The sequence below is a fragment of the Thalia democratica genome, chromosome 7, assembly GCF_965202585.1.
Source record: "Thalia democratica chromosome 7, ktThaDemo2.hap1.1, whole genome shotgun sequence".
Lineage (NCBI taxonomy): Eukaryota > Metazoa > Chordata > Thaliacea > Salpida > Salpidae > Thalia > Thalia democratica.
Window position 1 is genome coordinate 62,053,399 of NC_139171.1, and position 24,238 is coordinate 62,077,636.

A 24,238-nucleotide genomic window follows, 5' to 3' on the forward strand; every position below is an offset into this window, starting at 1 on the left:
AATTTTTAAATAATGTTTATATTTACTACCTATGTCACTTGCACAAATCATCTAATAAGAGTTAAGGCATGGGTGGCATAACTTTCGTATTCGGCTAGTCAAAGTTGGCGCACAACTATTCAAATTAAGACAATTCCAATTCTTAATAATAAAAATTCAAGGTTTACATTTAAAAAACTAATTTTTGTTGTAAAAATACGCATGTAGGTCTTATTAATATCTACAAGCTATTTTTTATTTTTAGCAAATTTTTAATTTTTGAGATGTGGCTAGAATATCAATAACTCAAAAAATACTTTTTACAAAAGAAAAAAAATGCTTGCATATATTAATAAGACCTACTTACGTATATTTTCTTTAAATGTTTAAAATTTTTTGAAAACTGGACTCTAAATTTTTTTTTTTAAGAATTTGAATTGTCAGGATTTAAATTGTCCGAATTTTAATTGTCATTTAAGAGCTCAAATTTACCAAAAAAATAATTTTTTATGCTGGACTTGTTAATAAATTTCTTAGCGGCCTTATAGTTTTGAAAAATTATGAAAAAAACTTTTTTAACTTTACAAATGTTACAATTAGAATAGTTTTGTAGCAACTAAAAGTTTATTTCAACACTATGTTTTAATTTATTTGGATTTTCAGTTTGAATACTTCATTTTCAAGTTCACATTATTCAAAAACATTTCTATTTTAATAAGAAATACTGCAACAGAAGAATCCAATAAAAAGAAAATATTTTACTGTAATAAAGTTAACACTGATTATACATATTTGTTCTAGATAAAAGCTCAATTTTAAAACTCTAGTTGTTTTATTGAGTATTCAGGGTTGCCACTTGACCTGGAATCCTGGAAAAACATGGAATTTTAACAATTTTCACATGTTCAGTAGTAAAATTTCGATTTGACTCAAAAAGTCTATCATATACATTAAAAAAAATTGTCATCATCAAAAATTTTTATTATTAAAAAACATATTTCAAGTAGCTTTGCAATATTTTTTCAACTTTTTTTATACTATTTAACACAGTTTCTTAACTTAACTTGAAACTAAAAATAGACCCAAAAATGTGTACTTTTAAAAACCTGGGAGAAATTTGGAAAATCTGAAAATTTTTGAAAAAACGAGTGGCAACCCTGTAAGTATAAAAAGTATAGTCTTTAATTGTAAAATTGCAACGAAATAGTCATTAAATAAGCATTAATTGGTACCTTCAATATGATGAAAACTACATTTTAGAATAATTCTTAATAAAAACCTCGATTTTGTCTGTTTCCACAAGTTTTTATTTTGATTTTTAAATGCACGTCGCAAAACATATATTTCTGCCTGACTGGACCAAATCTTTAAAATATTAATTGTACAGGTAGTTCATCATCCAGTTGAAACCTTAAATTTAATCAATTAATCGGCAATTTCCAGACTCAATTTCGTAACCGTCCATTGGCAGAATTTAAATAATTATGTTACCATTTGATTTTTTTCCATCTGGTAACTAAATTCTATTCTAAAGGGGATAATATCGCCTACTTTGGCAAACCCTGATATTTATAAAGGCTCGTGTATGTAGTTTTTATGCATAAATTCGTTTACATCTATTTAGTTTTAATCGAGCGTTGCTATTCTATCATTTAATGACGTCATGAATTATAATACAGCAAACGTATAGTTAATTTGGTAAGTACTTATATAAACCGAGAAATGTTTAAAATAATCCACCAATTATGTAGATTTTGTCCATGAAACTACAATTTCAAAACTGCTGACAATGTAATTTTGCCGAATGCAGTTAATTTAAACTTCATCAATATCATTAGAGTTTGTACATTAGAACTCAATGTACACAAATGAGAGTCTCTATGTGCGCATTAAAGCATGGTTCAGCAAACTGTGGCCCGGGAAGAAAGTTTCTGAAACTCACACTAGATTTTCTGTACGATCAACAAAAACTGTGATAACGTGAAAGCATGATAAACCGTTTGGAGAATTGAAGACTGCAAGTTTTTCGGTTATGACTGACTGATGAGTCCTAATAAGGACGAAACCGGTCTCAGTCTACCGAAAGCTTGTGGTTGATGATTGAACTGGCATGATCAACCCTTTGTTGAAATGAAGAGTGTGAACCAAAACTGCCACCCGCGAGTATTTATGTTTTACAGAAACACCGACTGCGACCACCAAATACCTGCTGACTCCTTCACAAAGCTATCTCGTTGTAAATTGAAGTTTCTCTACCAGGGTTGCCAAAAAACCTTGAACTCCACAATTTAATGAAAAAAAAAAAAAACCTAAAACTTGCGACATTTTGAAAAAAAAAGGGAAAACTCAGAGTTTCGAACAAATCACTGAAAAACCTGGAATTTTAAAAATCTTTTACAAGTAATGTAACAGAATTTTGATAAGTAAAGAGTCTGTCTTAAGAGTTTTTTGTGTAATTTAATTTTTTATCATTGGTAAACACATTTAAAATAGATTTACTGTATATTTTCAACGTGGTTATACTATTTAAAACTTTTTCTCTACCTTAAGTTTAATTTTATACAAAAATGAACAAAAAAATCTTGTTTTAAAACCCTAAAAGAAATTTACAAAAACCTTTCGCAACCCTGTTATTATTAAAACGTTTGGAAGTACTTGCTTCTCTATAAAACAAATAAAGTGTAACAACTCTATTATATCGTGACGTCACCAATAATACATGGAAAACGTTGGGTCAAATAAAAGTAATATAATTCACCCATTGCAATTTAAAGTTATCCTTCAATTACGAACAGTTTGTTTCGCATCCTCACAATTTGGAAACTGCTGGCAATGTAAGTTTACCAAATGCAGTTTAATAATTACTCTATCATTTTATCAATTTTCAATAATATTCACATTTAGTCTATATCTGTATTCACTCGCACAAACCGTCTTGTGCGAGTAAAGGTATTCGTGGCATAACTTTCGTACCCAGGTGGTCAAATTAGGTACTCAAATTCAAACAATTAGTTTTTTTTTTAATAAAGGGCTATATCTCAAAAAGTATATTATAAAAAAAGTAAATGTTTGTAGGCAAAGTTGCCACAAAGTTTAGAAAAACGAATGAAAATGATAAAATTCAGAAAAAATGGGGGTTTTTGAAACAAATTGAGGAAATTCAATAAAAACTTGCTCTTGATAAGAAAGTTTATGATTATTAAAAACTGCATTTTTTTAATGTTATTTTCTAAAAAAATTTGCTTTTGAAATTTTTGTTTTCAGGGTCAATTGACTTTTTGATATAAATCAAATCTTTTATTATCACACGTGTGTGTTTACTAGAGAGTGAGTTTATTTTCGTTCTAAGGTGTTTCATTAGAATTACTTTTACATAAAACAAATACTTCATGTACAGGGTTTTCAAACTCAAATTATTCATTGTTGTTTTTATTTTCAAATCAGTTTTTAATAATTGGGTAAATTTGTTAAACATATATAATATTTTAATTATGTCAATATTAAAACTAACTTTCTTTCTTGGCCTTCTGAAAGGATTTTCTCAATGGATCATTAAAGATGATGAGAGAAAGTATTTTATATGCAAGTTGTGTTCATGTACTTTCTCACTATCCAAAATGGAAAAAGGCGCTCACCGTTCGTACGACTCTTGCTGGACATAGAAACAAAAGGCCAGTAGTTAACAAATTCAATATAATTTCTATAATGCTTGATCAAGTTCCATTGTTGTAAGTTTTGAGAGTAGTAGTATAAGCTCATGAATAAGTTTTGCGAGTAAGTCACAAACCGCAGCCGCTGAAACGTTGTGGGCTTTACACGCTGTCAAGTACAATTACTCGGCCAATTCGTGTGACCAAGTGACAGAGCTTAACAAAAAGATATATCATGACAGTGCGAATGTACAGACACATGGCCTAAACCAAATTGTCATACATGATAAATTTTGGCCTTGGACCACATTTATAAGAAAAAAACCAGTATTTTTTTTTAATTTTTTTAATCAGCATTTAAAAACAATCAGTATTAAATTAAATCAGTATTTTTTCATCTCAATCTGTGGCAACTCTGATTAAGCACTTATTTGTACTGCCATTAGAACAAAGAGTATATCTTAAAATATTTGCTACAAAAAACTAACTTCATCTGTTTTGCCGAAATGTTTTTATAAACTCAAACAATAAGCTGCAGTTATTGTCAGTTAAATACAGGAAGTCACAAACTCATTTCCATTTTATCTCACTCGCGAGAATTTTGAAGTAATTGCTAGTAAGTTTCCCATTTAAGTTTTCGCCCTTAACTGAAATCGCCCCTAATGAGGAGCAGTATAACCTACTTATTTAAATTATCTTTACAAATAGTAAAAAAGTTTTGCATATGCGTTTATTACACATCAATCAATTCCCTTCTCTTCAAAACCAGTCAAGCGTTGTGACTCTATTATTTTATTACGTCATTATTATTACACAGCAAACTTTGACTTTAAGTGGTATGTACTTATACAGCCATTGAAATAAGTAATAAACATGCTTACAAGAGTGTCAAGTTCATAGTGACGTTTCAATTTGAAAACTGCTGGCAATGTAGTCTTGCCGAATGCAGTTAATTTAAACTTAATCAATATTTCTTAAAAGTGTTTATTGTAGCTTCTTTATGCACTTATAAACTTTAGAGGCGGGTTAAATTTAGTTTCTAAAATTATGCAATTGTATGTTTTTTTAGTTATGATTTATTGCAAGGTTTGGCAGCCTAAAATGAGAAAGCTATTAGATTTGATGCAAAAAATGATCGTAGACCGAAATTGAATAAAACATTTTTTTTCATTTAAAACAAAAATAGTTTTTCATAATTGTAAAACTAACATTTAAATTCAAAAATTCAGCTAAATTATTCAAAATTATTGAGATATACGTCTTTTTTGTATGCTTATAAAAATATTAAAACAGACATTTCTTTGGTTTTAGTTTTTACTTTCGATTAATTTATTCTAGTTATTGGATTTTGATCACACTATTTATTAACTATTAGTTGCATTTTAATCGTGTTGAATTAATCGAAAAAAAATCATTTAATTTAGTAATTTGCTGAAGAAAACATTTCTTGTATATAAATTTATATGTGTAGCAATGATTTTATCTAGCAGTTTAATTGTACAACTTATCTTTGCTAGTTAAACTTATAAATATTAGTAAAATTTAATTAATGACTCTCTGTGTTAAAATATTTGTTGGATATTACTGATTGACTTCTAATAAAAACTGAACGGTTTTATTTCGATTCTTGCTTCTTTATTATTAATTTATGATCATTTTAACTTACCTTAAATTAACTTGTATGGTTACTTTTTCAGAATATAAACTGATACCACTTGACTGTTAATGCAAACAATTCTTTATTCAAACTAATAAGTTTTTTGCCTGCACGTTATTAAGTCTTAATTAAGCTGCAGTATTTCAGTACTAATTTGTTTAACGCCGGGTTTACAAACGTTTTTCATAAAGCCTCCTTTTCAAGAAATTAAAAAAGCAATGGATCCCTCCAATATTTTTTTTTCAAAAAACTTTACTTGAATACGCTTTTTTTATTTTTGCTGCTCATCATAAACTCCCTGAATATCTAGTGTAAGTTTTGAATTGTAACGTTGTGGCCCCCTATACCCCGTGGCTCACAGACCCCTTTGCAGCTTATGGCCCCCAAGGGTGCCATATGGCCCACTTTGGGAAACTCTGATCAGCAGTAACTTTTCAAATAGCAGATCTTTGTAGCCTAGAAAAAGTTAGCCCAAAGTGGCACAAATTAAAGTTTTACATCAGTGTTCATAAGAATATATTACATTTTACAAAATTGAATTTACTCATTCAAAAAGAGCTTTTTATTTATTTTAAATATTAAGTATTTTCTAAATAAAAATTACACAGCCTGCTTCTAACTTAAAATTAAAGATCAAACAAATAATTGTGGTTAATGTACTTTAGTAGAAATAAAGTAATCATTTAAATGTTATACTGAAACTGAAAAATGTACAAATAATATTACAAATCTTTACAGGTGTTCGCTTGTACTACATAGCAGGAGAGGTTTTTGCTGAATGTTTATCAGATTCTGCTATATTTGTACAAAGTCCTAATTGTAACAGAAGGTAATTATGTTTTTATTTATTACAATGTTTATCAGATATATTTGTACAAAGTCCTAATTGTAATAGAAGGTAATTATGTTTTTATTTATTATAATGTTTATCAGATATATTTGTACGAAGTCCTAATTTTAATAGAAGGTATTTATGTTTTTTATTTATTATAATGTTTATCAGATTCTACTATATTTGTACAATCACTTAATTGTAATAGAAGGTAATTATGTTTTTATTTTTTATAATGTTTATCAGATTCCTCTATAATTGTACAAAGTCCTAATTGTAATATATGTTTTTATTTATTATAATGTTCATCAGATATATTGTACAACTAATTGTAATAGAAGGTAATAAATTTTTATTTGTATATATTAAGTTTTATATGATATTTGTACAAGCAATCCTAGTTGTATTAGAATTGTTAATTTAGCTTGTTTTTAAATTTTCGTTTTTATATTCGTGATTTAATGTATGTATAATTTGTAGCATTTTATCAACATGATATTATAAGCTTTCCTTATCACAATCTATCATTATTTCACCTACAATTAATTTTTAGTAGAACAGTTTATTAAAAGCATCAGCAAGATTTTTTTAAAGTAGTTTACTATTATAAATCAACATTGTTATACTATAATAACAATATTGTTCACCAGACATACGGATTATGATTTTTTATTATTTTTCAACAGACACTGATAATTATTTGTTTTTGTTCAACGCATACTTATTATTTATAATTAGTTTATATACAGATATTGATTATTAACTTTTACTTTAATATTTATTAAATGTTATTATTATTTTTAGTTAGTTTCAAAACAGACACTCATTATTATTTTTATGATTATTTATTTTAAATAGATTTGATTATTATTTTTATGATTATTTATTTTTATACAGATACGGATGGCACCCAGCAACAGTTGTTAAGATTCCACCGGGATGCCATTTGAAAATTTTTAATAATCAGGTAACAAAAAAAGTTCTTAAATTTTTTAAATGCAGAAAATATTTTATAATTATAAAGTTGTTTTCAAAGAAATTTTATTTAAAATTATTTAACAATCAATTAAAGATATTTTAAATTATAAATTGTTAAACTATTGACAATGTAATATGTTAAAAAAAAAGAGTAGTTAAACACTCAGGCCAGTAAAAAGTTTTTAAAATTATATTATCATAAACCAAGGCTAGTTATTGGTCACTTTTTTTTACATTTATGAGTGGCAACCTTATTAAAATGCGATACTTGAATTTAATATTTTATTGTCGGCTGCAAGAGTTTTAATTTTTTTTTATATACCCAGTAACAATCTCAATAGATTTTATGTGTATATGTATATAAACAGGAATTTGCAGCCTTGTTATCATAATCAGTAAACCATTTGGTACAGTTTCAATAAAATAATAATAATCAATATATTGACAGTATCATTATTCAAAATATATATTTAGACGTTGTTAAGATGAAGTGCTTTCTTTATTTTCATAGCTTAGTTGAAGTGTGTTAATCCGGTAACACACAGAAACATATGGCAGTGTAATAAAAGAATGAAAAAATATAATTTATTATTATATTAACAGTTTAAATGTAATAATAAAAACTCAAAATGCACAGGAATTCGCTGCACTTTTATCACAATCAGTAAACCAAGGATTCGACGCAGTCTACCAACTTACTAGAATGTGCACGATTAGAATGAGCTTCGTTAAAGGGTGGGGCGCTGAATACAGGTTTGATAAATATGAATTGAAAAACTTTACTAAGAACCTGTTTATATAAATATCTTACAACTAAATTTATTACAGATAAGTAATACATGTGAGAATAACCTAGGTTTAAAGAAATGAGTGCTTTTATTAAGCAGTACATTATTACTTTAAAAAAGTTCTATATCTTAAATGATTCATGCAAATAAAATTTCATTTAACCACCTTTTTTAATAATATTTTAGTAATATTTCTAACAACATGTAATAATGTTTTCATTTTGTTCTTAATTTAATGTTTATAACTTCTAAACCAGGGTTTCCAAAACTTTTTTTCAAATGGCCCCCTTTTTAAAAAAAAAAAAAGCTATTGCCCCCTCCAATAAGATTACTCAAAAACCACCTAAGACATTTTTTGCTTTTCATCAGCAGCTCCAAAATATATAGTGTAAGTTTCAAAACTACCATTAAAAACATTTGAGACTTTTTTTTTCTTATCATCTAACTCCAGTATATCTAGTTTTAAATTATGACCTCATGGCCCCCTGTGGACCCTTTGCTGCTCATGGTCCCCAAGGAGTTTCTTTAGGAAACCCTGTTCTAAACAAATAAAATAATATTTTCACGTGGTTTTGAATGTCATTAATCCGTCTTAATTGTACTTTTATTAGTTTTTTTAATAGCATTTATCTTAGTTTTAATAATATTTATATCAATTTCAGTTATATTTTAGTAATATTTTAATTATATTTTTTATAGGAGACAACACGTAACATCTACTCCTTGCTGGGTGGAACTACATCTCAACGGACCGCTACAGTGGCTCGACAAAGTCCTCCAGCAGATGGGAGCCCCGCACATACCCTGCAGCAGCATGAGTTAATGTGACGTCATAGTACATGTGAGAAGTCGCGTGACGTTTAAGTTTGATGACGTGTTGCGTATTTTACTCTAACATCTCGTAGTTACCGTTTGGTCGCATTTTAATAGCAGGTTGAGTTTTTATTTTTGAAGCGGATCCTGTATAAAACTAGTGGCTCTGAAGTTTATGATATTTTTCTCAAAGTTCTTGAAGTCATCGAATTTACAAACACTAGACTTTAATATGACAACTACGTTCTGTAGTAGAATTAATCTGTGTTTTTCTTTTAATTAAATCGAGTTGATCCCTAGTAAAAAACAGGTTTTGGAAAATAAGTTGAGATGTATTCAAATGAGCTTACAAAAAGTTGTTTTTTTGTAAAAATATTAACTTTTTTTTTTATTTCCGTGCTTCCCAATTTGCATTTGTCAAAATCACGTGATTAAATTTTTCCCGCCAATTTTTGCATTTCGCGCGCTTTTCATGCAGATTTCAAATTGCCCTGTACAAAAATTTGTTTTTAAGTGAAAAACGTTTATTTTCGTCCGAATATGAATATAGCGTTCTAATATTTAAAGTGTTTTGTTTTCTTTATTTGTGTCTGAAGCTATTTGAAGCAGAAAATTAAAACAAACTAAATAATAAAAATAAATGGATTTGAAAAGGCTAAAAACACTTTTATATTAAATACCTATAAAAACTTATTGAAACAGACCCAATGTAATACTAAAAAAAGTATGCTGTTTACGATTTATAAAATTTTAAGTACCTTTCTTGTATTTGCCAAAAAGAAGTTCACCTGTTAAAAAATAGCCAATTGTGAAACTAAACACCAAAAAAATTTAACTTATTGTTCTATCAAGTAAATTGTTGCATTTTTCCAATTAAGTTGCAGTTATTATTTATTTGCACAATCAAGTTTGAATTAATTCGTTGCTAGTACATATTTTTGAATCAAGTGCTAAAAATTCAATTATAAATGTCTTAATCTACATCATAAAATTTGAAAATTTTATCATTATTTTTATAAAGTTATTTGATAAAAAGTCATTTTTCCTATTACACACTTATCTATGTTATTTTTTTCTCTATTTTGTTTATTAGTATTTAGCAATGCTTAAAAACTTAAAAAATATTTTTAAAATTTGTGAACGAGAGTTTAATTTTATTAAATATGTATTAAAAGTTCTTCCATAAAACCAAATATGACAATTGTTTTTAAAATATTTCAGCATTGAAACTTAAATTTTTTTATTATTATTGTTATGTTATAAAGTTTTTCGTTATGAAAACACAGTTCATTTATTTTTGCTCAATTTATTTTTGCAAATTTATTCGTGTATTTTTGGTATTGTTTGTATTATATGTATGTCTCTAATGTAAATAAATTGCAATTTTTTTTAATCTTGACTTTTAACAACGTAATTTAGGGGTAGGGAGTACACCACATTTTTTTGGTCATGTTGTAAAATTTATATTTTTCTTTTTGATTTAGATGTGTTTTAGCATCATTAAGAAGAATTTAATATTAAAAAAAAAAAAATTGCCAAAAAAAAAATTCCGAACCCAAAAATTGATTTTGACCCCAAAAATCACTTATTTTCATTATTTTTGACTAATAGTATTAAAGTCACTTATACATGTCCTATACTTATAGTTTTTATCTTAAATTAAAGTTTACAGTTATAGGCAAACATTTAAAGACATTTCAACTGTTTTTGTTACATTATGATGTCATAATCACACAAAATATGTAAATGTTTTCGATAAAATAGTACTTTTTAAAAATTTAATAAGCATAGCTCTATATAAATTTTTTATTCTAAAAAGAACAGTTACTTTAACATTTTAAACAAACTTCTTACTTACCTTTAAAGATTCAAATGATGTGGTACTGGTATGTATATTAGCGTGATGTTTGATGTCATAATTCATTTAGTCATAAGTGTTTAAAAAACTCTTAGATAATTATTCAATTAGTATAAGAACAAAATAAACAACCAAACATTAAAAAATTATAATGTATTGTAGGCAAGCCATTGTATTTAAAGCCATTGCTGCTTGATTTTCATGTTGCACAGCCTTAAACTGCTTGTGATCTGTTAAGGTGCGTGTGCTTGGAAGAACAAACTCATAGATCTTCCATTCTTCAGTAGTGTGCGGAAGGTTTTTAGCAGCTTCAGACAAGGTGAAAGAAGACAATCTACTACGTTTGGGAGGTTTTATTGATAAAGGAGAAGATGATGAAGTCGATAAAGAAGTTCTTAAATCTAATTCAGATTGATTTTGGATGGCTTCATCTTTAGATAAAAAATAATTATGACCATAAAATGAGCCACAAGCGGTTTTAAACGCAAGCCTAGATGCTTCTAGTGATAAATTACATTTTACTGAAATTTCACACAATGTGTTTTTTATAGTATCAGTAAAATTTCTAACTGTTCGAACTGAAGGACGATTAGAAAGACAACACTGGACAGCAAAATGTGAGTGGTTTTTAGTTAAACGCACTAATCCAGAACGATTAGTGCTAATGATAGTACTTCTACCATCATTTGAACTGGAAAATGAAGGTTCAACATCAACTTCCGAAATGTATGACTCCTCACACATGTCTCGCTTCAGAGCTGCTTGTGCTAATTCTAACTCAGTTTGCTTTTCAGTTACATATTTCAAATCAACATCTTCACTTATACGGCCACGACGGGAACTTAGTTGATCAGTATAAAAACATGCCTCATCTCCAGTAAGAGTATCCATGTTTTTGCCTATGTCAAACAACTTGTCAACAACTAGAGGTACGTTTTTATGTCTACCTGTAAATATATTAGATTGTCTCCATTCTTTGTTGAGCTGCCTCAAACTCTTTTTGACACCTGATTTATCTCGGGTCTGCTCCTTATACACTTTACTAAAGTAATTATTTACTACAGTTAACAACTTTGATTGTACTTGTTTTATTTTTAGAACATATTCTTAACCAAATGCTTTGGTCCACTGTAAAATGAGAGCTGTTGCATACGCCTTAACACAATTTTTCATCTTTTGTGATTTTGGGTTAGAACAAATGTTAAAAATGTTAATAGCAACATCATAAGTTGTTGGTAAGCAATCTCCCAGAATTATACTGAAATTACTACTATTATTCATCTGTAAAAAATTAACAAAAACTGTTTTTTTAATCTTTAACAGTATAGTGAACTTTATAAATCTTTAGTACAAAAGCAACTAAGAAGTAAGTAATCAAATTTTTTTGAGTAAACTATAAAACACTTGAAGATCTTGTAGATATCTAATACTTTTCAAACCACTTGAACAATAAACAAAAAAATAAATAAATTTCTATCTAGTGTGTAATAAAACTATAAAAAATTTAATAACTATTAAACTTTTAAAATAAATAAATTAAAGCAGATAACATATAATTTAACTTTAACTTTTTATCTAAAACTCAAAATTAATATATTGATGATTTGTTGCACTAGCCAGTTTTACTGCACTGATAAAATAAAACTGATAAAAAGTTGCATCATTGATTCTAAACTTCATTTCTCATAACTGCAACAAGCTCTAAATATTCTCTTGAGTTCAATAATGAATGATGCAAGCATTAGTTCATTACACTAATGTAAAAGCACAACAGCAGAATAAATTAGCTCTTTTTAATAAAATGTACCCTTACAGTCAAAATTTACATATTTTGTGTGATTATGACGTCATAATGTTACAAAAACAGTTAAAATGTCTTTAAATGTTTGCCTATAACTGTAAACTTTAATTTAAGATAAAAATTATAAGTATAGGACATGTATAAGTGATTTTATTACTATTTAAGTCAAAAATCATGAAAACAAGTGATTTTTGGGGTCAAAATCAATTTTTGGGTTCGGAATTTTTTTTTTGGAAATTTTTTTTTTTTTAATATCAAATTCTTCTTAATAATGCTAAAACACATCTATATCGAAAAGAAAAAAAAGTCTAGCAAACATCACCCAAGTACTCCCTACCACGTAATTGAAACATTTCTGAAGCAAAATATATTTACCAAGTTTAATTTTAGCACTCAATCTTTTTAACATTAGTTAATTTCATACTAGTTTTCATTACTTTTCATTTTATTTATGATTTGTTAAAAAATCATTTTGAAAAAATTCAATTACTTAAGTTGCTGAAAGCATCGTTTAGATTCCTATGTCAATATTGAAAACCTAGCCAACCTTGAAAGCTTCTAATGTCTCAAAAAAGAAAAGACATTAGAAGCCTTAGATTATATTTAAACCTATTGATTGAACTAAAATCTTCCGATGCGCACTATATGTTCAGCTTCTGGCAAATTTAAAAAAAAAACTTGTATTTTGTTTCATTGAATGTAAATTAATCATGTTTTATACAATGATAACAAAAATATCAGAAAGCATAAGATCTACAGGCAAAATTCAACAGAAATACCGATCAGTCGGAACATAAAAATCTTTGAAAAACAAACAAAGTTAAAAATTTAAAAAAAGTATCTCGAAATATGCTGTTAGTTTTATTTATAGTCTACACTAGTTCTTATCTGCTAACTAATTATTAAAATGATTAAATAACTATTGCAATTTAACTTGACAAATTTTTTACATTTTCTAATTTCTCTGTCCTTGTAATATTTCTTGTTGGTAAACCAACTAGTCTAGCTATAAGTAGTTAGTTTTTTTTATAAAAAATTAAACACCTAATCGAAAAAAGTAATAAAATAAACACTTGAAACTACACAAATTAAAAAAAAAAGTTCATTGAGTTTTACTGACAGAGGCACCAAACTAAAAAGTTTGAAAAAATATAAAGAACGAAGAGAATAATAAGATATTGTTTGAATAAAGGTAGAATTTGAAATTAATAAATCAGCAACTAAAACATTTTAAAGCTTATCATCGACAAATTAATTTTCTACAAACTTATTCAGTATGATTAAGATGCTACGACTATAAACTTACTAAAAATTGTAGTATTGTTGTGAATTGTATGTTATACATAAATATTGTATGTATATCATAATAATTTAGTTTTTGTATATTATAGTGTTTCATATAAGAGCTTTAGTTTCTAAAAGTTATTAGGAATTGTAAAGTAAATACAAAAAGTTCTTGTCAAACTGAAAAGAAAAGACGATTTTACTCGTTATAATTAACGGTTAATTGAGAAAAATTGCATTATCTTAAAACAGGTAAAAATTATTAGAAAGACATATAGTTTTTTTTTTATTTCGACTATATTTAGTATTTCACTTAGTTTTTTTAAATTGGTGTATAACCATGTAAAACTTTGTATTTGTCTAAAAGTATTTTTGAGTTATGTAATTACTTTTTTAATGTCTACTTCTAATAAGGTGCAGTAGTTAAAACTTTTAATTAAAGTTTTGTATTAAGTAACTTATTATATTATTAAAAGTATTAAGAAGACCCATGTATTCTAACATTTATCTATAAATTTACAGTTTTTTCAAACTGGTGTTAAAGACAATTGAGAACTAATTGAAAAGACAGTAGAACGATTGATATTTAGTAAAAATATATAACAATTTAACTTCAGTTTTTTTGCAAATAACCTTTTGACTAAATACACCAAATTATTTAGTTGGCACCTCTATATATTAATAGATCGACGATAGATAGTGGATGATATACACCATTATATATAATTTTTTATTAGCCAGGTCGATATATACATATTAATTACACCTACCCATAGTAGCTTGTTGATAAAAACAGATGCACACCGGGATAATATTAAGGTATTTTTTGTTGGAATAATTAGTTGTCAAAAAAACAAAAACGATAATTAAAAATTGTTAACTTAACTTACATAGTAAAACTAAATAAATATTAAATTGGCTTAACATTACTGAAGACTATTTATCTGAAATTTAGTTAAGTTAAAAAGTTAAATACTTACTTTACTGAAAAATTAATTTGGTTTAATTTATAATTTTATTTTCGACAAGTTTGAAACAAACTGCAGCTTATTCAACGTAAATAAATTTGACTTATAAAATATGCTTTTCAGCGTTTTATTACTCAAACCATCGTTTTATTTCAGTGTAAAATGTAAAATAAAAGCATAGTCTTAAGATGAGAAGTTCAATTTATAAAATTTTCACGAAACATCACAAAAGAAAAGTTAAATCGCGAAAACAACTGCAAGTAGTACCTACCTGTAAGCCGGGTGAACGTAAAGCCTTCTGTACATTCACCCCTAGTTTGACCCGTTCAACAAATTACAATAATATTAAACTCTTAATATAGACACAAATATCAATTTAAAAACCACAAGACTAAAATGGAACAGAAGTTTAAGATACAAACTGACTGGAAAATTTTGAATACTGAGAGTAGAGAATAATGAAAGTGTTGTTCGTATTTGTAGCACTACTAGTGGCAAAACGTTTGACGTTTGATACCTGAACGTCTTGTTATTATCACTCACATTAGTGTTTACGAACTTTATTATTATCCAGTAAGAGACTTCTCTAGTCAATCATATTTAAGATTATAAAGTACAACTTTTATTTTAAAGTTTGTAAATCAATCTAACAATGCTGAAATTGCATGATATTTGTTTAAATAATAAGTTAAGTAAATTATATATTACTTAATCAGTAAAAAACGCAAAAGCTTATGTTTTATCATGTATTACTTAAAGCCTTATTCATAAAAGGGTCAAGTTAAAAAATGATGTTTACAATAAAAAAACAGACTTTATTATAAACAATAAGGTTTTATGTAATTACAATCGGGAACTTTTTTGTATGAATTTAGTAGTCAGATGATGTAGAAACTCAGTTTCACAAACTATAGGTACACATAGAATATAACAGTTATGGTTATTGAGAAACTGTAATTTTTTAACCCTGTAATGTAAAACGGATAGTAAGATTTCAATACGGTGTTTGAATTAGATAGTTAACTTCAAACACTTTTCATTCTTTGCTGAAGTTAATTATTTTAATATACTAATACAAGACTTTAGGATTTCTAAAGAAATTTGTAAAAAAATACATGTTTTTATTTAAACGAAAGTAAAGTAGTTTAAGTTTCTTAAAACAAAACAAATATCTAGTTTAGTCACTATTCATAGAAACTCTTGTTTTTTTTTATTAAACATAAGAACTATTATTAAAGTTTAGCATAGTTAAATTTAGTCAAAATTTGTCAAAAAGAAACTTCAAAACCAAAACTATAATAAAAAAGTTATTTTCGATGTTTTTTATACTTATAAAGTGCATAGTTAAACAAATATACTTTTAAGTTATATTAAACTTTTGAACAATCACATTTTTTACTATATCCAGATGTATTTTTAATGTAGTAAAAAAAGAAATTAACTAGCCTTAATTTGAAAAAATAATTAGTAAAGGTAGATAAAAACTAATATTATTTCATTATCAGTTTTTATCATTTTTATAACATATTCTAACTTACTTAAAATAAAGAATAAAGTTTTAACAATAAGTATTTTTATATGAAACAATGTTAGCTATTTACCTAGTATTTACTAAGCTTATTTTATTAGGTTCATTGTGATAGTTTTGTATCCAACTTAGTAGTTATAACTTAGTCCGTAGTAAAAAAAGACAACAAAATAATTTAATACCATAAGGTATTATAGATAAAGTTTACTAAATAAAAATATAACAATCATACCGTCTTTTAAAAACGTCAAAAGCTCAGTAAAGTTTGATATAGTCACAAAATAAAAACTGAAGTTACTACACAGAGGAAGCTTGTTAGTACAAGAATGCATGTAAAACAAAATTGTTTACCTTCATATTGGGTTTATGAGTGTTTTGTTCAACTTTGCTAAAAGCATTACTGATAGGATAGTAAAAAATTTTAGTGACGCTAAAATAAACACTAGCCTATATAACAAAATTAAATTAAACTAAGTAAATATGGAGTCAAGAGTGGTTTAAATCAAAGTCAAAGGTGTTTAAGTTATAATCTAATTGAAACATAAGACCAATCATTTAGTTCAAAAACTATTTAAGTGGTATTAAGTCATAATTGTGACATGATTTTCAGTAGATTAAAAAAAATCTTTTTAAAACTCTATCGTTCAAAAACTAAAACCCAATGTTTTTCAAAGTAGTAAGAGCAGAAACTTATTGAAGACATAAATACAGATAGTAGAATAAAGTTTTGAAAAATATATATATTGGTGTTTCATTTCACTTTTAAAAACCCTTTTTAGGATTTTTTTAACAAGTTGTAAAAAAATACTTCTGATAATATATAAATAAAAAATTGTTTTTGTAGTTTCTTTAAAAGATAATATTTATTACTTACATACAGTGCATAAAACTATAAATGGAAAACTGATATCTACATTCTTGTACTTACTTATATTGTAAATAATAAACAAAAGTAAGATTTTGATACGACGATTTACCATGATAAGTAAATTTGAAAGCATAAATTAGAAATAAATAAAAAATATGCTGACGTTACTCACAAACGTTGGCATACAAACAAAATTTATATTTAACCGAAGAATTATGTTTCAGAGATGTTTGAAAAAATGATGTTTCACATAAGAAACATGGTTATTTCAATGTGCCGTTGGTTTTCAGTCTAGTTTACAACAGTGGAGTGCAGAGTAGGCTGGCGACACATTTTAGTGACAAACCCACAAACACTAACCTACACAATAAAGATAAATTAAATAAAGAAGTTTAGGGAGGTGTGGGCGGGATAGATCAAGACCGTCAGGATCAAAGGTGCCGAAGGCACCAACAGCAATTCATACCAAAAGTATCGAGACCAATAATCATCTAAACACAAGAATAGTAAATATTAGACTATATAAAATTATTTAATGACTAAACTATACTGATGATTAAAAAAATGTTCTTTTTTGCTAAGTAAGTTGTCATTGGTACTCGAGTAGATTCTATCAAGGAAATTACAGGAGCACCATGCACTAGTAATGGAAACTTATTATTATATATATATATATATATATAACAAAAATGGAAGCGCTTGTGTGTGACGTCACTAAAGGATTAACATAAAGAAATGAATGTATTCTTTAAACTATTTGATTTGATTTAAGTAAAAAAGAAATTAACTGCATAATTTAATGCAACAATTACTTTATAAATACTTAAGCTCTTAGTTTTTTCAAATATTCTACAAAAATTATTAGACCTTTTAAAAAGATAGTGTTTTGAAAAAATATTTTTCAAATTGCTAAACAATAAAGTTAAAAAAGTTATATGTCGATTTGCTTTGTATTCAACCTTTGTTTTACCGTTTTTAAAGCTTAAAGATGAACAATATTTTTATTTAGCATATAGTTAGATAAAATACAAACCTAAGCAACTTTCATCATTATATTGTTAAGGTGCTAAGAAGTTTTTAAATTTTAGTATTTGTTATACAATAATAGTTTATCCCTAATCATTCGAGCTGTATACATTCCTTACTTTAATAATTTTAAAAATTATGACTTTTATAACCTTACAATTTTTTTCAACTAACATCTTTACAAGAAGTCTTATTTAGTTGATTTATTACTGCTACCTTTTGACTAATCACAGTATTATTTTACTGCCTAAGTTAGCTATATTCGAAAACATTTTGACATGTATACTTTTTGGATTACATAATAAAAGTTTGTATAAAAAGAGTTTAGCATAAGTTTAAGCAAAATAGTGTTTTTTTTATTGCTGCTAAAAGATTACATTTTAAAACAGAAAACTAACAAATTTCTAAAAATAAATCAGCCAAACTATTAAAGTTTTATTAGCTACATTCTGAAACGTTACAAACCAAAAACTGTTTGAGAAGTTTTTTCACATTTAGGAGTTATATTTTATTAATTTTTTTTTAATTCTACCTAATAGCTACTTTCATAACTACATGTTTCGCAAGAGAGAGTAACAACTCTTAAAGCATAATAAAAAGTCTAAAATCACTACAAGCTAGTAAAAAGCTCAGGTAAAGCAGCAAAATTTAAAAAAATATAAATGACATTGCTTAAATAGTAAAACTATTAAATTTTAAATTGCAGTTAAATTACATAAAATAAAGTATCGTATTAAAAATTCTATTATAAGCAAATTAAGTATAATTCTTATAATGCTTTCAACATTACAACTAAACTTTGTTTTTTTAGTTTTGTGTTAAGTTGTGAAAACTTTATAAACTATTTTGTCATATTTGCAAATTAAAACAGTTTTGTAATACATTTGATTAAAAATAGTTGAGAACTTAACAGCTTAATCTTGTGTCATTGGTAGTAAATACCTCTAAGCTAGCAATATTAAGTAGCGTACCTAAACAACGTAAGTGATGTATGATGATACTTTTATACGAATTTTTATCGAGTCCGATAAGTTTGGATCCAAATAAATAATTATCACAATTATAAGATTTGTGAACAAAGTGCCGCTGTAATGAACTGCTGCTATTAATTGCATTATTCATTGTTTGAACGTTGAATATTAAGAGAACATTCAGAATTTGTTGCAGTTACTTGCAGCTAGTCAACAATAACTAGAAAATGACATAGTCAACAATAACTTAATTCTTGAAGCACCCAAATGAGCAAACAGGAAACAAAGGTTAATTAATAATCAAACATTTCATAAAAAACAGAGGAAATACATTTTGTTGTGTGCAGTTAGTTGTTATTGTGTTAGCTGGTGAAAAACTACTGAAAGAGATCTTGTTTATAACTTATTTGTGCATGTTACTGTAGGTATAGTTTAAATGTAGAGCTAATATTTAAATTGTATGTTAATTGGATTAAATAATTTGAGTTAGATTCAAATGTTTAAGAGATTATAAAGCTTTTATATTATTGTTCACAAAAAATTTTCATTTAAACAATAGTTAAATATTTTAAGTATTTTGAAAAAGATTTATACATTTGATAGTTCTTTAAGTATTTTATAGTTTACTGCACTAAAACTATGCTTATTATTAAGTTTCACTTTTGCTAAGTTATTTATAAAAGTAACTTATATTTTTAAAATAGATATTTTGTAATAGTGTTTGTGGCTATTTATATAATAAATACATTATTGAAACTGTTTTGTGTAATTTATATTAAGTAGTATCAAATAGAATATTTATAAGACAGTAATTAATTAAGGTAGGATTAAGTTATGATGAGTAATACTAATAAGTTAACTGTTCCACAATCCACACCTTACACCACTTCAAACTTAAAATATTTTCGATCCTTATGAAAATCTTTATGATAGCTTATGACCTCGTTAATAAATTACACTAGGTTTTAAACTCGGCTGTACAGTACATAGTAAAATTTTCGGTATCTAATCTGTAAAACTACGAAATTCTAAAAAAAAGCTTTTCGGTATTTGTAATTCAGTTCAAGTTACCAAGGCCTGGGTCTAGCGTAAGACAACAACTTGCATTAAAATTAACTTGTAATAATCATTTATCAGATAAGGGTTTCTCTAAGTGGGCCATGACAGATATTTAAGGGGCCACGAGCAGCAAAGGGGCCAGTATAGGAGCCACCGGGGGCCATGAAGTCATAATTTAAAAATTACACTAGCTATTTTCGAGTTGCAGATGAAGCAAGAAAAAAAGTCTTAAGTGTTTTCAATGGTAGTTTGTTGATAATTATGTTGAAGGGGGCCATTTGCTAAAAAGTTTTGGAAACCCTGATCTAGTCCACCTAATTACGAGCTAACATTGTTAATATTAATAAAAAAGTAAGTCTGTTTTTTTTAAATCACAGAAACTAGTATAGACCTCAAAATTGCAGGTACAGTTAAAAAATGTTCGGTAAGCAGTTCCTGTTTATCAAAACTTTTTATATTTCTTACTGTTTAGACTAGGAAAAGCCAACCAGAATTGAAATTTAAGTTACATATCACTTGTGTATTTAGGTAATACAAATTTTTTCCTCATCAATAAACATTCTAACTCATAATACTAAACTTATTTTACTATATGGGTCCGCAAAGCAGTGATTGTAAATATGGTCCACCTCGGACTATTAATAATTCAAATTCGGACAACTCAAATTCTTAGTAGAATATTTAAAAGACTATCTCAATAAGTTATATAACTTCAAAAAAAAATATGTAGATCTTAAATACTAATAAAGGAAGATTACTGTATAATTTGTTTTTATTTATATTCCAGTGAAGTTACTTCACTAGGATCTTTTGTTAACAAACAATTAAAACTATATTTTTAACGGTTATGTAGATCTTATTAATATCTACAAGCCACTTTTTTGCAAAATCTTAAGTATTTTAAAAATAATAACGTTTTTTACTTAGGCCAAATCTCAATTAATATTTGGCAAAACGAAAAAAAAAACTAGCTTGCAGATATTATAAGGATCTTACATTGTGTTGAGAAATATACATTACTCCTTTTCTAATTTTTATTAACAATTGAATAGTCGTTCACCCATGACGGGCTGGTAGTATGTGAAACTTTATATTATAATACAGCAGTTTTCGTAGTAAAAAGTGGTGCGCAGTTGGTCATAAAGTGATAACATTAGCTCAGTATCTTTTTTCAAGTAAACCGATTGATTTTAGAGATCCTAACAATATAAAAAATAGCAAAAACCTTCTAAATAATCTGTTGTATAATAAGTAACATTCATTTGTATATTCATATCAATTTTAGTACATATTTACAGATTAATTAGATCATAACGTAACCCTTGAAATTTTTAGCTGTGGTTACTATGTTAATACTAATAAGTTTTAAATGCTCCTTTTGTTTTCTTTGAGGTAAAATTAAATTCTTCCACAAGAAAAAAATTAATGAAAAAGTTTTATATAGTTACTAATCGGACCTTATCATTTTGATTTATGTTGCCTATTATAATACTTAAATGGTCGTTTAATAAAACGTACTAGTTGATTCATTTCCTTGTACTTTTTTTTAAATTTTGCTTCTAATCGATCTTTTTAAAGTGATATATATTACCTTATAAGGGGCAACTTAAAATTGCTCCTGGCTCAAAGTATGCATGGAAATTTCCTTATGATATATATTATTTTAATTAGAATGTTTTCTTAATCATTATCTGTAGGTACCTATACTTGAATCGTAGGTCACACCACAAATCTTTATTCTTTACTATATACTGCCAATATATACTTCAGAATGGTTTAAATTTTGTAAATAATGTTACTTGATTCTCAACGATTGTTTCACAATAGCAATAAACTTTGGAAGTAATTTAAATTGCCAATAAAAACTCAATGAAAACTGCTGAAGACTTAATGCAATATTTTAACAGCTTTATAAATAGTAAAGTTTTAAAAGATTACAAATCAGAAGCTTTTAAAAAATACCCGAGACTCTAAGGAGAATATAACGCTTGCACTAACATAAAGAGCATCATTCAGTTGAAAAACTGTGATGAATATAAGCTAGTTCACAAATGAGGGGATAGTAAGTGTCATTTCATGTTACCAACAAAAATGACACTGGGTTAGTTTGTCATTTGTGCTTTAGAAAACACAAATGCAGGGTCAGAGAAGTCAATTTAATGATAATAACCAAAAAATGACATTCATTTGAGAGTCACTTGGGTGAAAGATAAAAGGTAGGGATTGAAAGAAGAAATTTGAATCAAATTTAAGAATATAAGTAAAAAAAATCAATTTGGTTAAATATTTTCAGATTAATTAAAAATAAAGCAAATTTCAAAGTATTGGCAATAAATAAACAATTGTTACTTGCAGTATACTGTAAAGCATAATATAAGATTTAGTCATTTTAGCTTTGATTTTTGGATAGTTTTGAAATGGGTAAAGTAACAATTATTTTCCTTTAGTATTTAGTAACTAGAATTACTATGATACTGCAAAATTGATTATTTTTTTTAACTTATGATAACTTAGCTAAATCCTACATCCTAACAAATACCCAGGATACTACTAACTAAACCTTATAAGTGATTAACTTAGTATATATATCAAACTCAGGCGGATAAACAAAACATAAACAGCAAAAACGAAAAAAAAAACAATAATGATTGTTTGTTATTTACAGCAAGTAGCTAAAACAATATACCTATTGATTAAGCTTTAGAAAATAATAGTAATTAATTTTATGTATCTATAAACGATTTAAATTTAATGAGGGATAAATACACTTTTTTACAGTTAAAACTTTAGTGTCTAAAAAATAATTATCAGTATGCTACAATGTAAAAACAAGTATAAAATAATAAAAGCTTAAAAGAAGCTTGAAAATAAAAATATTGTTTTTTTTAAATATAAATTGAAGTTATAGCATGGCTAATCTATGAATACTTTAAACTATATAGTGAAATTTCAATTAAAAAAACAAGTTATCTACCTGATTATTCTCGTTAATTACCAAAAACTAAAATAATAACTTTACTTAGTAAGTCATTTAATAGACAAGTTAATAGTTGATAATTAGTACTTATTTAAATTGCATTTCTATTCAAAAATATTACTGTTTTAAATAAATTGACAGTTATATATTATTAATTTTTAATGCTATTTTTATATAAATACTTTAAGTTGAATATAAAAGTAAGTTTGTTTTAGTTATTAACACTACTCATTTTTAGTTTAGTTTTAGAAAGGGTCAATAGTATAATGCATTTTGGATGGCAGATTGTAAAATTTAATTTACTTTATTATACTTGATAATACAATGCTTCAACAATAGCAGATTTTGATAGCTTATTATGATGTTATTCAATTTAAATGATATTGACAACATTACTGTACAAGAAACTTATGACTTTTAATGTTTTAAGGCCATGGTGGTCATCTTGTATTTCAAGTTGATCTTTTGTAGATTTTTATCTTAGCAATAAATACATTTAGCGCTTAAAAAAACTCAAAGAAACTTTCGAGATTAATGTTTGTTAATTTATTAGGTTATTAATAAAAGCCGCAAACTTAAATAAATATCATGAGAGACTTATTACAAGATCTATTATACTTTGAAAATGTCTTTGGTTTTGTTAAGCGCTAAAAAGTTTTTATTGATAAGATAAAAATCTACAAAGATCAACTTGAAATACAGGATGACCACCATGGCCTTAAAATATAAAAAGTCTTAAGTTTCTTGTACAGTAATGTTTGTCAGTAATGGCTAAAAAGTTTCTGATTGCTAAATAGTTTTTTGTATATTAGTTAAAAACTGTCTTATAGTTTCTACTTTAAGCATTCCAATAAAAACTAATGCTAGTTTTGTAAAAAAAGACCCTACTTATGACCTTAAACCAATATATTTCCTAAAGAATTTATAATCAAACAAAACACCTAAAAACATTCAAAGAATGGTTCTAATATATGTGTAAGATAAATAAATACTTTAGTTAACAATTTATTTAAATAGTAAATTTAATCAAGTTTGAAGAGTATACAAAATTTTCACTCCAAGATAAGTTTTTTAAAGTGAATTGCTTACTAATGTTTTTATTTTATATAATAGTTTTATGAGTCAATACTGTAAATTTTGTACGAAATTTTAACTAAAATGTTTAAAGTTACATTTAGAACAGCTAAAAACTTCTTGTTTG

At 26.3% G+C, this 24,238-nt stretch overlaps 2 protein-coding genes across 2 annotated transcripts in view; both read left to right on the forward strand.

The window, feature by feature from the left end:
• The window catches only part of LOC145840962 (SMAD family member 3-like), a 31,623-nt gene extending 21,614 nt beyond the window's left edge, over positions 1-10,009 (forward strand). Inside the window, exons 8-11 of the mRNA XM_082948319.1 lie at positions 6,025-6,115; positions 7,016-7,085; positions 7,734-7,849; positions 8,584-10,009. Coding sequence (XP_082804445.1) covers positions 6,025-6,115; positions 7,016-7,085; positions 7,734-7,849; positions 8,584-8,707 — 401 coding nt within the window. The 3' untranslated portion in view covers positions 8,708-10,009. The remainder of the gene's footprint in view (positions 1-6,024; positions 6,116-7,015; positions 7,086-7,733; positions 7,850-8,583) is intronic.
• Positions 10,010-11,456: 1,447 nt separating this feature from the next.
• The window catches only part of LOC145841685 (SMAD family member 3-like), a 106,006-nt gene continuing 93,224 nt past the window's right edge, over positions 11,457-24,238 (forward strand). Inside the window, exon 1 of the mRNA XM_082949037.1 lies at positions 11,457-11,484. Within this exon, the coding sequence (XP_082805163.1) occupies positions 11,457-11,484 (28 nt within the window). The remainder of the gene's footprint in view (positions 11,485-24,238) is intronic.